This window comes from Chrysoperla carnea, chromosome 5 (genome assembly GCF_905475395.1).
Source record: "Chrysoperla carnea chromosome 5, inChrCarn1.1, whole genome shotgun sequence".
NCBI lineage: Eukaryota > Metazoa > Arthropoda > Insecta > Neuroptera > Chrysopidae > Chrysoperla > Chrysoperla carnea.
The window spans coordinates 74,693,153-74,707,053 of record NC_058341.1 but is presented as its reverse complement, the minus strand read 5'-3'; the positions used below and the strand labels follow the sequence as shown (position 1 = coordinate 74,707,053).

Below are 13,901 nucleotides of genomic sequence, written 5' to 3'. Positions count from 1 at the left end.
AACTCTACAGCAAATTCATATTTTAAAAAATGTTTCGATATAAGAAAATGTGTCAAAGTGAAGTTTGCAAGAAACTAAATCAAATTTAAAATCGAAAAAAGAAGTTTAAATAAGTTCAAAAGTGGTTATTTGTGATAAAACGTTAATGTATGCTAGTTCATAAATTATATTATACAAGCTTGATACCCGCCCGCTTCACTGGGCTTAAAAGTAAAAATCACCGCTTTATAGCCTCCACCTCTCTTGATTTTACATATCTTCCTTCCATAACACTCGAAGGGATTGTTTTACACAGCTCAAATATATGTAGGTTTAAATTTTTTTAAAGTATAAAATAGTCATAATTCATTGAGTATATCAGAAAAGATTTCCATGAATTGTTTGACATTTACTATTTTAAATTTTAACAGAAATCTTTAATTTATGGTTCAAAATTATAACCATAGATGGAGCAGTAAAATGACAGATATCTATATTTATTTTCTTTATAAATTATAGCTCATTTATTGTTCCGATGTATGAGCTACATTATTGTCCAGTTCCATTCAAATCCATTCATTAGTTTTTGTGTGAAAGCGTAACAAACAAATAAACTAACAAACAAACAAACACACATCCTTACTTTCACATTTATAATATATAGGGTTTCGGAAACAAAATGATTTAGAACAAATACATTTATTTTTTGTAAGGCTTAATTTTTTCATATAAAGGGTTAGAAGCTGAGATTAGTTTACTACTAAAGGTAATTTGTATTGAAAAAGTTTATAATTATCAAGAAACGTTTTTCTATATGATTTAAGCTAGCTACCATAATATAAGCCTATGTTAAAAGTGCTAACCTTTGAAATTTTTCTAACCGAGAACTGTAGTCGCGAATCTGTTGAAATTTCACGAGTGCATTATAGTCTAGCGTTATTAAAATTTTGTTTCTAGTCCTAATTTATTAAATTTTTAACAGGTAGTGACTAGGTGGGAATGTGACTTTGGGGTGTAAGTAACATAGTAAACAACAATTAAACTCGAGACCCTTGGAAATTACGAAATGGGGGTTCCTTTTAGGAGTTGAAAAAGTTATTGTGCGATTTAGGGCAAAAAATGACGTCGTAGCGGAAAATGATCAAGAGAAAAGTTCTTGATAATAATGAATTGTAAAACTTTTGCAAGGCAATTTTTTCAACATAACCTCAAATTCCGCGACAAAATCGCAAAAAACTGTTTTTTTTTCTCGGTCAAAACAAATTTAATTTTCATGAACCTTTGTGAAAGTGTTTCTTTTTAACTACAAAAAATTCATGAATTTTTATGAAACCGAAAAATAATTTTTTCTGTGAGATTTTTCAAATTTTCCGATAAAATTGGTCATTTTTCAACGACAAAGTCTCTTGATGTTTTTTTTCGATGTTCATATTCTGCTTGGGCTTATTTAAGTCGTTGAAATGTCTATTTTAAAATGGTTTATCTATGTGTATGGTTTACTTTTCATTCAACCGCTTAAAATCCTCAAAAACCGAAAAAAACTATTTTTCGTCTGTAAACACGATTACTTCAAAACGAAAAGAGATATCAAGCTGAAGTTTTTATGGCGTGCTCAGGACGTAAAAAGTGAGTTAAATATAGTAAATGTGCAACATCGGTCATTTGGGACTTTTATCCGTAGGACCCATCTTGGAAACTGTTAGAGATAGAACAAAAGTTTAAGCGTAAAAAATGTTCCTTATAAAAAAATTAACAACTTTTGTTTGAAACATTTTTTAGTAAATATCACCGTTTACCCGTGAGGGTGAAAATTACGTTGGAAACATTTAAAAAAAAGAAAAGCTCAACTTTGGTCAATTTGTACATTTTAAAATTTAAAATGTGCAAATTTGTACATTTAAAAATTTTTTTGCAATGCCTAATTCCTTGGAAGATGATTTTAAATAATTGTTAAAAATTAGTTTCGTCTTCGGTCAAATTATACATTTAAAAATTTTTATTACGATGTTCAGAGCCATGTAGTCGGGCCTTGCAACGTATACGGTTTGGAAGAACAATTGCTTGCTCATGTAAGCTATGTCAATGTTATCGATGTTATCGAAATGTGGTGTCAACCATGCTCAAATTTCTGACTGTAATAACAGGTGTGGATGTAGGAAACATGGCTTGAAATGTACTTTGTGTATCATTATTTGAAACTATAGTGTAAAATATAGTTTCAAATAATGATATAATATTTTCATCTTTTAAGTGGTTTTTGTCGATTTAGATTGTTTATAAATACATTTTTTTGTAATCAAAGTGAACAGCGACATTTTGCATCAATAAATAAATTATTTATTTAAGATTGAAGAACAAAGATGTACTGTTTAAGGAAGGCATTAACTGCATTCTCTCGATTATTGGTTGCAAAACTGCCAAAAAACTCAAATGGACTACACTACAAACGTTTTGCAGCATTAGCTGCAAAGCACAAGTACATACAACTCAGCTCGTTACTTCCGCCAGAGGATATAGCCAAACTACATATAAGAATAGTGTACTTACAAACAATGGCATTATCATTAATACCTCCTGAAAAATGGGCTTGGCAAAAGGAAAAATATTTGAAATGACGCAATCAATTAAAATGACGCAACATTGCTTAACTGCCTGCACTATATGTAGTGAAAGTGACTGCGATAATCATCCACTACTTGACGAAAACAGTATCTTGAAATCTTAAAATTATGATAAATTTTTTTAATTATTTTTATTATTATATTATTGTGATAATTAAAATAAATATAAATAATATTTGTCCCTGATTTAAAAAAATTTAAAAACAGAAATTAAAAAAAAAAAAAAAAAAGAAAAGAGAAGAATCATGAAAATCGAAGCTGCTCTCGAGGACTTCTGCCTTTTTATGTATTCATATGACTAATTAGTAAAGAATCATTTAAACATAAATAATTATTAACTAAAAATTTATTGATTATTGAAAAAAGCACAATTTTTCCATTTGATATAAACAATATTTTGAGTATATTATACAGACATCATACAAGTTTTACTGATACCTAAATCACTTATACGCTCGATATGTAGAAGAAAAAAAAAGTTGTGAAATATCATCAAGATTTTTTTTTAAAAAGAAGTCTATAGCATTATGCATGTTCTGTCAAATTTCTAATTAAATCTGTCAAATTTCTGCCATGGTTCCGCTAAGCGGCACCTTCAGTTTGTAGTGCCAGATTCAGTTTGTAGTGCACAATTTTTAGTGAGATTCATTATTGTGGACTGTAGTCTCAACTGTTGTTCAGACTGATATTGACAGCAAGCGAGTAAAATTTTTTGATCCAAGGTACATCACAGATTTAATTTTTACTCTTTTTAATGCAAAATTAGCAAGTTGTTCATTCATTTTTTACAATCAGTAATACTATCCATTTAACTAGATTCTGCTAATGCAATATTTTACTCACCTCAATACAACGCGTTGGGATGCTACCTACAACTATTCTCTATCGTTACTCAGGTTTCGATCAGGTTGATTTAACAGAATCAATCAAATCATTTTTAATTGATTCAACTCACCAAAGAAAGCTCCATATGTCCGGAAAAAATTCCTGGAGACCATGTAAAGCAACTGATGAACTTGGTTCACACTTAGTTCATCAGTGACTTTGTTGAAACAGTTAGTTTTCTCGTACTGTAACACGCAAAATTTTTCTTTTAAATTAATTTTGTGAGCAGTTATCACACTGCCACCTGAAAATATTTTCCTTGGATTTGTTTCTAGTTCTGATAGGTAGTCCTTTTAGTTTTGCAACCGTTTTATGACTTCTGTTTTCCGAGCTTACAGTACTGCAATCAAATTAGGTAACATTTACAGAAAATTTGCAGGCAGTAATACCACCTTTTCCAAATTTTTACCTGCAGAATACAAATTTTGCTATGCACATAAAAGGATGATCGATTCAACGATTTTCTACGTTTCTTCACAATTTTTTGCGATTTCCCCGAAAACTACTCATTTTTCCGCAGTTTTCTAATAGATGGAAAATTTTACGCTCTTCAAGTTTGGGCCAGAGTGTTTTTTCCCTAAAATGCATAGTTTTTGAATGAAATTATAAAAACTGAAAAACGCGGAAAATTTTACTTTAATAACGAACGAATATTTTATAGCGAACGATTGGGAACATTCGAAATATACAAATCGGTTGGCAATTTTGCGTTTTTATTCGAAGTATTATTTTCCTAAAGTACACAGTTTTAAAGAAAAATTATAAAAAACCACCATAAACATGGAAAATTGTACATTGATGTAAATTTCACAGAAAATATGAAAAATAAGAAAAAGCATATACTAAGACTTTTTGACATATACTTAGAAAAACCGAAAGTCAGTTTACGTGTTACTGTTATATAATTTAGTTGCTGAAATATTTATTTTATTTTTTGTTTGTATAAAAAAGATTTTAATATAAAATTGTTTCAAATTTAATATCAATGGAGTTTAACAAATTCCGTTAATTGTTATTGATTTGTCAAATAGATAATAGTTTAATGTTTATTGTGAGGTACTTTTTATGATGTCTGATGAAAATCAAATGTTGATCGAAACGCAGCTAAAATAAAAAAAATATACCGAAAAAATTAACATAATTTTTTTCGTCCACATTCCTGTTACCAAAGCAATATTGATAAGAAAAGGTTTATACATACACATAAATCGATAAAAAAATTTACGCCCGATAACTTTGGACCAACCTGTTTTGTCTCTCAACTGTATAGTTTTCTAGTGAATTTCAAAAAATGGTGTAAAAACATGAAAATCATTCATTTTTCCGAAATCATCCTGTTTTTTTTGGACATTTTTTTTATTTGTTTTTTTATTTTTACAGAACAATCTAAACTTGACATAGATGTCAAGGATAGGACATTGCTGCCTCCAAAACTTCAGTAAATCATTAATTAAATCGAATTTGATGTGATCATGGTGTGAAATAACTGTAAAAAAACAACCACACAAAAAAATAATGGCTTAGTAATTAATTTTGAAACATTTATTTAGAAATAAGACAAGAAATTTTCTAAATAAGGGCACTCAAAAGTTGATTAACTAAGTAATTACGTTAACTATCAAACAGCCCAAAAATGGTTTATTATTTTCAATAAAATTTATCAAATCATTTGTTAACAACTTTGTATATTATGTTTAAAGAATAACGGAATATTTGAGTAGTGACTGAAATCTTCACAGGTAACAATTAACTTTCATTGGTGTTTAATTTTAATTGTTGGAGTAGTGATTGTTGAATGCAATCAGGTAAAGTATACGTTTAATGGAAATCGGGTCGTTCAAGTTTGTTGTTAAGAAAATTCTGCTTATCCCGAATCGTTTGTGTTAAAACTATGTCAAGTACAATACGAAGCGTGACAATATTATAATAACGATTACAATTGTCGAAAGGACTTTAAATTGAGGACACTTGTGCAAAAAAAACATGTTTCAAACCTTGCGACAATTAAAAATTGCTATTTTTGTACATGTGTTGTGTTATTTATGACTCTTCTTCTGATCTTACATAAACATAGCAACAAAAAAGTCTCCAAAAACTCTCAAATCGAAAAACTCGAATGAGGGAAGGATTTAGGAGATAAATTGAGTATTTCGCGTATTAATGCTACATGTTAACAATTCAATTTATCTCCTAAATCATTCAAAAGTAGTAAAAATGTCCAACGAATTTTCAATTCGAGGGATTACGATCGATTTGTTTTTTGCGTTTAGAATCATTCTATGTTGACTAAATTAACAGATATTTATGCTAAATTAAAGTTACAGGGCACAAAACTGAGGATATAGAATTTCATGACACAACCAATTATCCAATTAATTAATATTGTGGAAACAAAGGTGCAAAAGATTTTCCATTTGTTTGCAGGGTAATAATTATTATCCAGCAATAATATTAGAGACACAGTTCATTATAATAGAATAATTTTCATTTTACAATCTTACAGTTTTAAGATCAAGGCTAGGTCACTACCAAATTTTTTAACAACGCGAATGAAATATCTTAAAAATTTAGTGTATAGCCATTTTACCGAGGTTTGAATAATAAGAAGTCTGAATTTTATATTTGCAAGCTACTTTTTAAAATATTCTCAGAAGAAAACAAAAAAACTTCGAAAAACCCAGTATTCGTCATGCATCATCTTGCATTTGTTAATACATTTTTGTATATAAACAATGAAAATTATTTTATGATTATAGTTTGAGAAAATAACAACTTTTATCCAAAATAAACAATCAAAAATAAACTACAATGAATTTTAAAGTATTTTTGTTCATATTCGTTACATTAGTTGCGTTAGCAATAACTCAAGTAAGTAAAAACTATTAATATTGATATTTACCACTTCTAACTTTTTAGTACAATAAAATTAAAAATGTTTGAGGAAAAAAGAGTTGCATCTTTGAAATTTGGCAGTTGTTTAGAAGGTTACAAAAACTTCGTTCTGACAAATCGATTACTATGGGAGAGGTTTTGGGGGTTATAAAAAATCAGTTTTTACGAATTACAAAAAAATTATGCAAAAAAAAATCGAATAAAATTTGTAGCTAACCAATTTGCCAACAAGGCCTTCAATAAAGTATGGCACCCCGGCTTGCTTTACAAATTAAGTACTACTCTCTCAAGTAAATATTAGTGTATTTTAAAATCATATTTAGAAGACCGACATTTCCAGGTCAAAGTTCATGAGGAGTTTTTTGACTTCTTTTCTATTCAATTTGGTGTACTTCAGGGTAGCTTCTGGGCCCAACTGTCTACTTACTAGTGGACAGAAAAAAAACCACAGCTACTATTGCAGATGATATTATCCATAGATTTGGACCTAAATGCAGCTTCTCAAAGGCTACAAAATAGTATAAATAAGGTAAAAAACTGGTAACAAAAGTGACGTATTCAAGAAAATAAACAAAAATCCGTTCAAGTAAAACTATGAGAAGAGAAACTTTCCCATCTGTAAAAATGAACAGTGTCAGTTTTCCATAAAGGCAAACGAAGTGAAATATCTGAGAATTCACTTAGTTAGAAGGCTAACTTGGCGGAAATACATCTGGTCTCAGAGAAAACAATTAACTTTAAAATTTTCAATACTTTACTGGCTGTAAGGCCATAAACAAAAGTTATCATTAGACAATAAAGTGGTAGTTTATAAAACCATCCTATAATCTGTGCGGACTTGTTGGATCCAACTATGAGGAACTGCTAGCAACAGTATCATTGAAATCCTTCAACGGTTTCAATCAAAAGTGTTACAAGCAATTAGTGAATATCCATATTATGTGCGTAATGACGATATAACGTAGTCTCGAAGTGCTCACAGTGCGTGAAGAAATTGCACGTTTCAGTGATAGATAGTTAACTTGTCTTGAACGGCTCACAGACGTTGGAGTGGTCTCTTAGACAATAGTGGAAAAGTTAATGGACTAAATAGACAAAGTTTACAAGATTTAAGATTTAGATTTACGTAAATAGTTTTAATTATAGTTTACATACCTACTATAACTTCGATTAGTTGACTACCAGGTAGTTACTGAATTTGGAACTTATAATAGAATATTAGGATACCAACAACATCAAAATTTAATACACATTTTTCAACTCAGCCCACTAAGTAATTTCTTTTTAAAACATACATAAAACATTTTATGAATAAATAATTTAGTCCCAAGTTTTTAACGTATATTGATGCTACGAACAAAATTTGGGTATAGGTGTTCATAAAATCACCTATATAGTCGATTTCCGACTATCCATCTCTCCGTCTGTGAACACGATAACTCAAAAACGAAAAGGTAAATTCAGCTGAAAGTTTTATAGCGTGCTTAGAACGTAAAAAGTGAGGTCGAGTTCATTTATGAGCAAGATAGGTCAATTGGGTCGTCGTAAACTGTTCTCGTAAACCGTTAGAGACAAAAATTTAGTTGTAAAAATGTTCCTCGACAACTATTGTTTGAAGCATTTTTTCGTAAACATTACTGTTTATCCGTCAGGGCGCAAATTAGGTTAAAAACATTATTTAGTATGCATACAGGTATTGTATTGTATCAAGTAAACATGTTTTTCAATGTAACGAATTCCTCGATTTAACAAATTTTTCGTAGCCCCCTTAAATTGCCCATAAGGGTCAATGTAAAATATACCTTTACATTGCGAACAACCTCTTTATAACGAATTTTCAACTATAAAAAAGATGTGTAAATACCTCTAATTTACGAATTTTGTCAACCCAAAACCTTTATATAACATACCCACCAATCCCCTTAATCCCATAGTATGTGATTTATGTCGCGAAAGTTCCGACCCGTTTTTTTTTTTTTTTAACAATAATTGCTGTTGGATGGAAAGTAATGTAAATACTGCGAGTCGTCACTATTGTTAAAAAGTCATGTTGCAATGGCTCAGAAACTAAAAGGTGTTCTTTATAAGTCGCAGAAAAGAGAAACATCATTAACTACCTGTCTATAACAAAGTTTAGACCAACCTAAACTCAATGTAACAAGCCTCAGCTTCACGAGTTACTTGATATAACGAATATTTAGTTGTTCCCTTCCGATTTGTTATATATATATATATATATATATATATATATATATATATATATATATATATATATATATATATATATATATATATACAAGGACTGATAACTATGTAAGTGTGCAACACAAGGTTACCTTCTAAATATGAGCAACGCCACTTAGCCTCACTTAGTTACCCTTTTAACTTCTATCTATATTTGAAAGACGGGATTTATTGTATTTGGTGGGACATTTCTTAGAACTAGTGAGATTATTCGTTAAATTTTTCTCCACCCCACTTGAAAATGGAAAAAAACACCTCGAAACCACCTACCCCAAAACCACCACTTTACATGCTAGAAAGAAAGGTGCGATTTTTTGCAATCAACGCAGAATACCTGCAAATTAAGAGCTTAATTCGAAAAACTCAATTTATTCACCGCTGCCATTAGAAAATGATAATATTTAAGACTTATCTATGCGCAGTTGTAATAATCAGTATGAATCCATGAGCAGATCTATGAAAACAGATCAACTTGTACGCACTACTAATATATAAGGTCTAAATGTGCGCACTTTCAAAATAAAAGGAAGGCGCAATTGCAATATTCAGGATCGATCCATCTGCAGAAATGTTATACGAGATCAACCTGTGCGCACTACTAAAATGCAAGGTCAAAATGTTCGCACTTACAAACCATAAAGATTCGGTAGTTTTCAACTCATGTAAAGATTTTTCTGTCACGCAGAGGAATTCCTTTGCGAACAAAGCAAGTTACAGGTGAATATTGATACAAGTGCATTTAATTCATTTTAAAACGGTTGAGTTTGTTATTTATTTTCTAAGTGACTGAGTCAAAATATTTTATGTTTCAATAAATTATCAACAATTTTATTTATCATTTTATTTTATTTTTCATAGATATCTGCAGCTCCCGCAGCTACAGCAGCTACTGCGGCTACTGCAGCGACTGCAGCTACTGCGGCTACTGCAGCGACTGCAGCTACGGCGGCTACTGCAGCAACTGCAGCTACAGCGGCTACTGCGGCGACTGCAGCTACTGCGGCTACTGCGGCTACTGCAGCTACTGCAGCTACTGCGGCTACTGCAGCTACTGCGGCCACTGCAGCTACTGCAGCTACTGCAGCTACTGCGGCTACAGCAGCTACTGCGGCTTAAAATACAAAAATTAGTACATAGGTATGTTAATATAAAAAAATTAAAACAATTAAGTTAAACTGTGTAAAGAAGGAACCTATTGATCATTCATTAAAATGCGCCTTTTCATCTCACGTTTAAATTTTGACATACTTTTTATGTTTTTAAGATCTCCAGGAAAATTATTGTACAATTCAGCCACAATACTTCCTCCGGACAAATTATGTATTTTAGTAACCTGTAGTTTGCAATGTACAAATTATTATTTTGGAGAGTGATATATTCATGAATTTCATTACTAAGTTGTTACTTTGATTTATTTATTAAAAAACTATCAAAAATTATCACATCACATCACTTTCCCAAATTTTCCGATCATGTTAAAAGTTTGTAGAGACCATTTGTTACAGCATATTATCTTTAGCATATTTTCAGCATATTATCTCTATAGCAACCTTCCACACGGGCTTTTACACGTTTTTTCCATTGGATAAATCCAACATTGTACCCGTTGTAAGGTATACCTTCAACCACTAACTGTCCACTAAATGATTGTCGATAATCAAGATTTAACATGAGCCGAATAATTATGTTTTGTAGAATACATATTTGTGAACAATTTGACAATTATCCCCCTAATATTGCACAATACTGCATGGAAATGTACACAAACGTATAATACACAGACATTAATAACTCATTTTTAATTTTTTGATATAAAAATAATTCGTACTTACACAAAATGTCAACATGCCACTACCATTTCATATCTTCATCTAATATCATTCCTAAAAATGCATTTCGCTTACTTGCTTAATCGAATATATTATTGATGTTGTAATAATAGATGAATCAATAACTTTATTTAAAAAGAGAAAAAAAACATTGCCTTGGTCATATTTATGATTATTTAGTTATTTCTGTACTATCAGCAAATTATTCCATTATTATACTCATTTCATTCACCAAACCATGTAAATTATCTGAAGATAATATCACAGACGGGTTATCTGCATACAGTAGCAATTGCCCATGCAGAAAATAGACCGGTAGAACATATGTTAAGAACAATAATGGTCCAAGATTTGAAACCTGTGGAACTCCAAGGTTCACACAGAGGAAAGTGAGCATAAATTCTTTATTAAGCTATCCTAGAAAATAATGAGAAAATACATTCCTTCCAGAGCAAGTGAGTGTTTGGGTCAAAATTCATGTAGGCATTTAGTCAAAATGTACAAAATGTACTCTTACATAGCCTTAGCCATAATTTTGGCATTGAAAAATTTTTTGCTTTTTTCATGATGAAATTTTTTTCAAACTCAAAAAACAAGTATTTTCACATATTTCATATATTTTACCCATACATTCAAATATACATACTCATTTTTACCCATACATTCATATATTTCTATACATACATAAGCATTTCTTTTCACCTACATTACAAACTAAGATTTCTGATAACTTTTTAATTTACTCACAGATTGCGAGACTATAGTTCGTAATACAAAAATAATGTAAAAAAATATAGTACAGTACAAATCAGCGCATGACTTCAAACAACTATTCCACCTCAATTTTTTTATACGATTGTCTTCAAATTTCCCTAATGATGATATAAATGCATGATGCCAGGCTGGAAAACTGGTCGGAAAACTAAAACAATTTTCATCAATAATATTGTGAAAATTATTTATTATGCTTCGGGAAAAGATTTTAAGGTTACTTGGACAATATAAAACAAAAAAGGATTCTAGGCAATTTTCTCTAAAACTAATAGTTTCAGAGGTATTAATTATTTAAAGTTCGACAAAATGCAATCAGTCTCTCTTCCACTCACGCAGAATATATATTAAATGTAGGCACTTATTTATTAGAAGGGTTTACGATAAAATAATAGGCTAAAACACCTTGTAACTTTTTTAAGAGATTTTCAGAATTGAAAGTGGTCATTTTCGCCTGTTTTCGTACTTTAAATAATTCATATCTCTATTACCTTTAGCAGAATAAATAGTTTTCGCAATTAAATTAAGGAAAATTGTTTAAAATTTTCCGGCTACTTTTCCGACCTGGTAAAATGCATTTGTACCATCATTAGGACAATTTGAAGACAATCGTATACAAAAATTGTACAGATCTAATAGGCAAATATATATATTTTCATCAATTTAAAAATTACATAATTTTTTTATTCAAAGTTGGCAGGAGATACATCATTCTAAGTATTATGCATGCGACAGAGTGAGAAGGGCAATGAAATCTCCTTCCACTTTTATAACAATCTTAAGTAATTTTTGCCTCGTCTTTAGATTTAGCTTTCCGAATACCTAAACATGTTGAAAAATTATAACATGGTGGGCAAACTTAAAAGAAGTAATCTTGAAACAATTTTATTCAAGCTGAAGCGCCAAGGTGGCGTTTTGATTTATTTTACACAGTGTCTCAAGTGCTACCTAAACTTCCCATTTAATAAAGAGGGTTCGGTGTTCATACATTTGAGTTTAACACCACTAACTCTTTTTTCAAAAACTAATTTTCAGAGAGGAGGAGGACTTCAAGGACGTTGGATAACAAGGAAATAGAATAGGTAACCAAGGAAGTATAGGACAACACAAATATGGAACAGAAGGTGGACAACAAAGAAATAGAGGTAACCAAGCTGGTGGTTGCATCGGTTGAAATCAAAATTATATTATTTAAATAATAATTTAGAAAATTTTAATTTTATTTAAAAAATGTTAAATTGAATTTGGTACTCATTTTATTTTTTACCCGAATGCGCGACACAAAGGAGTGGTATTGAGTTTATCAGTCTATGTTTGTATGTATGTATGTTTCTTGCTTTGTGGATTGCGGACTTAAGGGACCAAACGTGGGGGCCGATTAAGATGATTATGATATTAATCGAATTGTCTTTATATGGCGACAATCGACGCCAGATTGTGAAAAAAATGAAAGTCAACGAACTGTGCTAAGTAGTTAAATCCAGCGATATGAATAGGTATTAAATAGACAAATCGATTAACGTAAGAATTTGTAAAATCGGCTCACGCGTTTGGTATTTAGAGCACCACAAAAGACCAAACATACATATATATGCTGAAAATAAAAGTCGACGAACTATATTAAGTGGGGTGTCATTGAATAGGTATTTGAAAACCTTTACTATAAAGTATAAAACTAAAAATAATAATTTAAAAAAATTTAAAAACCCGACTGCGTAAAATAATAAGAAAATGAGAGGGAAACTTAAAACAACAAAACAAGTCTAGTAGTTTAAATTGCGACTTTAACAGTCGGAACCCATTAAAATGTACCCTGGCAAAAAATAAGAGATTTGAAATAAAAAACTGAACAACAAAACTTATTTATTTGAAGCGCGTGTTATGAGAAACCAACCAAATAGTCCGAATGTTTATAAATAAAAAATTAATACCATTTCCATAATTTGAACACCACAATATGCAAATAAAGCAAATACTTTTTTTGTAATCGGATTAATTATTGTTTATAAAAATTACTTTGATTGTTGTTTATAAAAATTAATTATTCATTAATATTGTAAAACAAAATTTTTTAATAAAAAAAAACCCAAATGAATATTGTAAATAACTTTTGATAATCAACTATATTTTTCCAGAAAATTATTTACAACTGATTTCCATATACAAACTATCCTCGTCTTTTTCACTATTGTAGAAGTTAAATTTCCAAAACTCACAACGAGTAGCTATGCTAATTTTCAATTCCATCCGGTGTGTACTAAGAGATCTCGTGAATCAATTAATATTAAATCTGATTGATTCATCTTTGTATATAACACTAGCTTGATACCCTTCCGCTTCACTGAACAAACAAACAAACATCCCTACTTTCACATTTATAATATATATAGGGATATAATCTAATAAATAAAAATCTCGTGTCACGGTGTTTGTGTTTGAACTTCTCTAAAACGACATGACCAATTATAATTACATGTTTTTTTTGTACATCCGGTAGGTATGAGAATAGGTTGTAAGGTATTTCTCATCCTCGCACCCCTACTCTACGATGATAAAAGAGAGAATGAGAGTTTTCATATGCAAACCCGACATAAATAATTTTATGGACAAACATGGATCAATATTTGCTAAAATATCAATGTTGTTATTTAAAGTAATTATAAGGTTTTCTTAACCTCAG

At 30.3% G+C, this 13,901-nt stretch overlaps 1 protein-coding gene across 1 annotated transcript; it reads left to right on the top strand.

Annotated features, from left to right (window-relative positions):
• The first annotated feature begins 6,240 nt into the window (after nucleotides 1-6,240).
• Nucleotides 6,241-13,169, top strand: LOC123299613 (ice-structuring glycoprotein-like). Its single transcript, XM_044881876.1, has 3 exons — nucleotides 6,241-6,353; nucleotides 9,480-9,758; nucleotides 12,257-13,169. The coding sequence occupies exons 1-2, from the start codon at nucleotides 6,294-6,296 to the stop codon at nucleotides 9,735-9,737; spliced, it is 318 nt and encodes a 105-aa protein (XP_044737811.1). The 5' UTR covers nucleotides 6,241-6,293; the 3' UTR covers nucleotides 9,738-9,758; nucleotides 12,257-13,169.
• The last annotated feature ends 732 nt before the right edge of the window (nucleotides 13,170-13,901 follow it).

Excerpts from the sequence above, each read along its gene's own strand:
- LOC123299613 (XM_044881876.1), top strand. The coding sequence starts at position 6,294 with ATGAATTTTAAAGTATTTTTGTTCATATTCGTTACATTAGTTGCGTTA. Across the intron at positions 6,354-9,479 it reads TTGCGTTAGCAATAACTCAA|ATATCTGCAGCTCCCGCAGC; the intron begins GTAAGTAAAAAC and ends TATTTTTCATAG.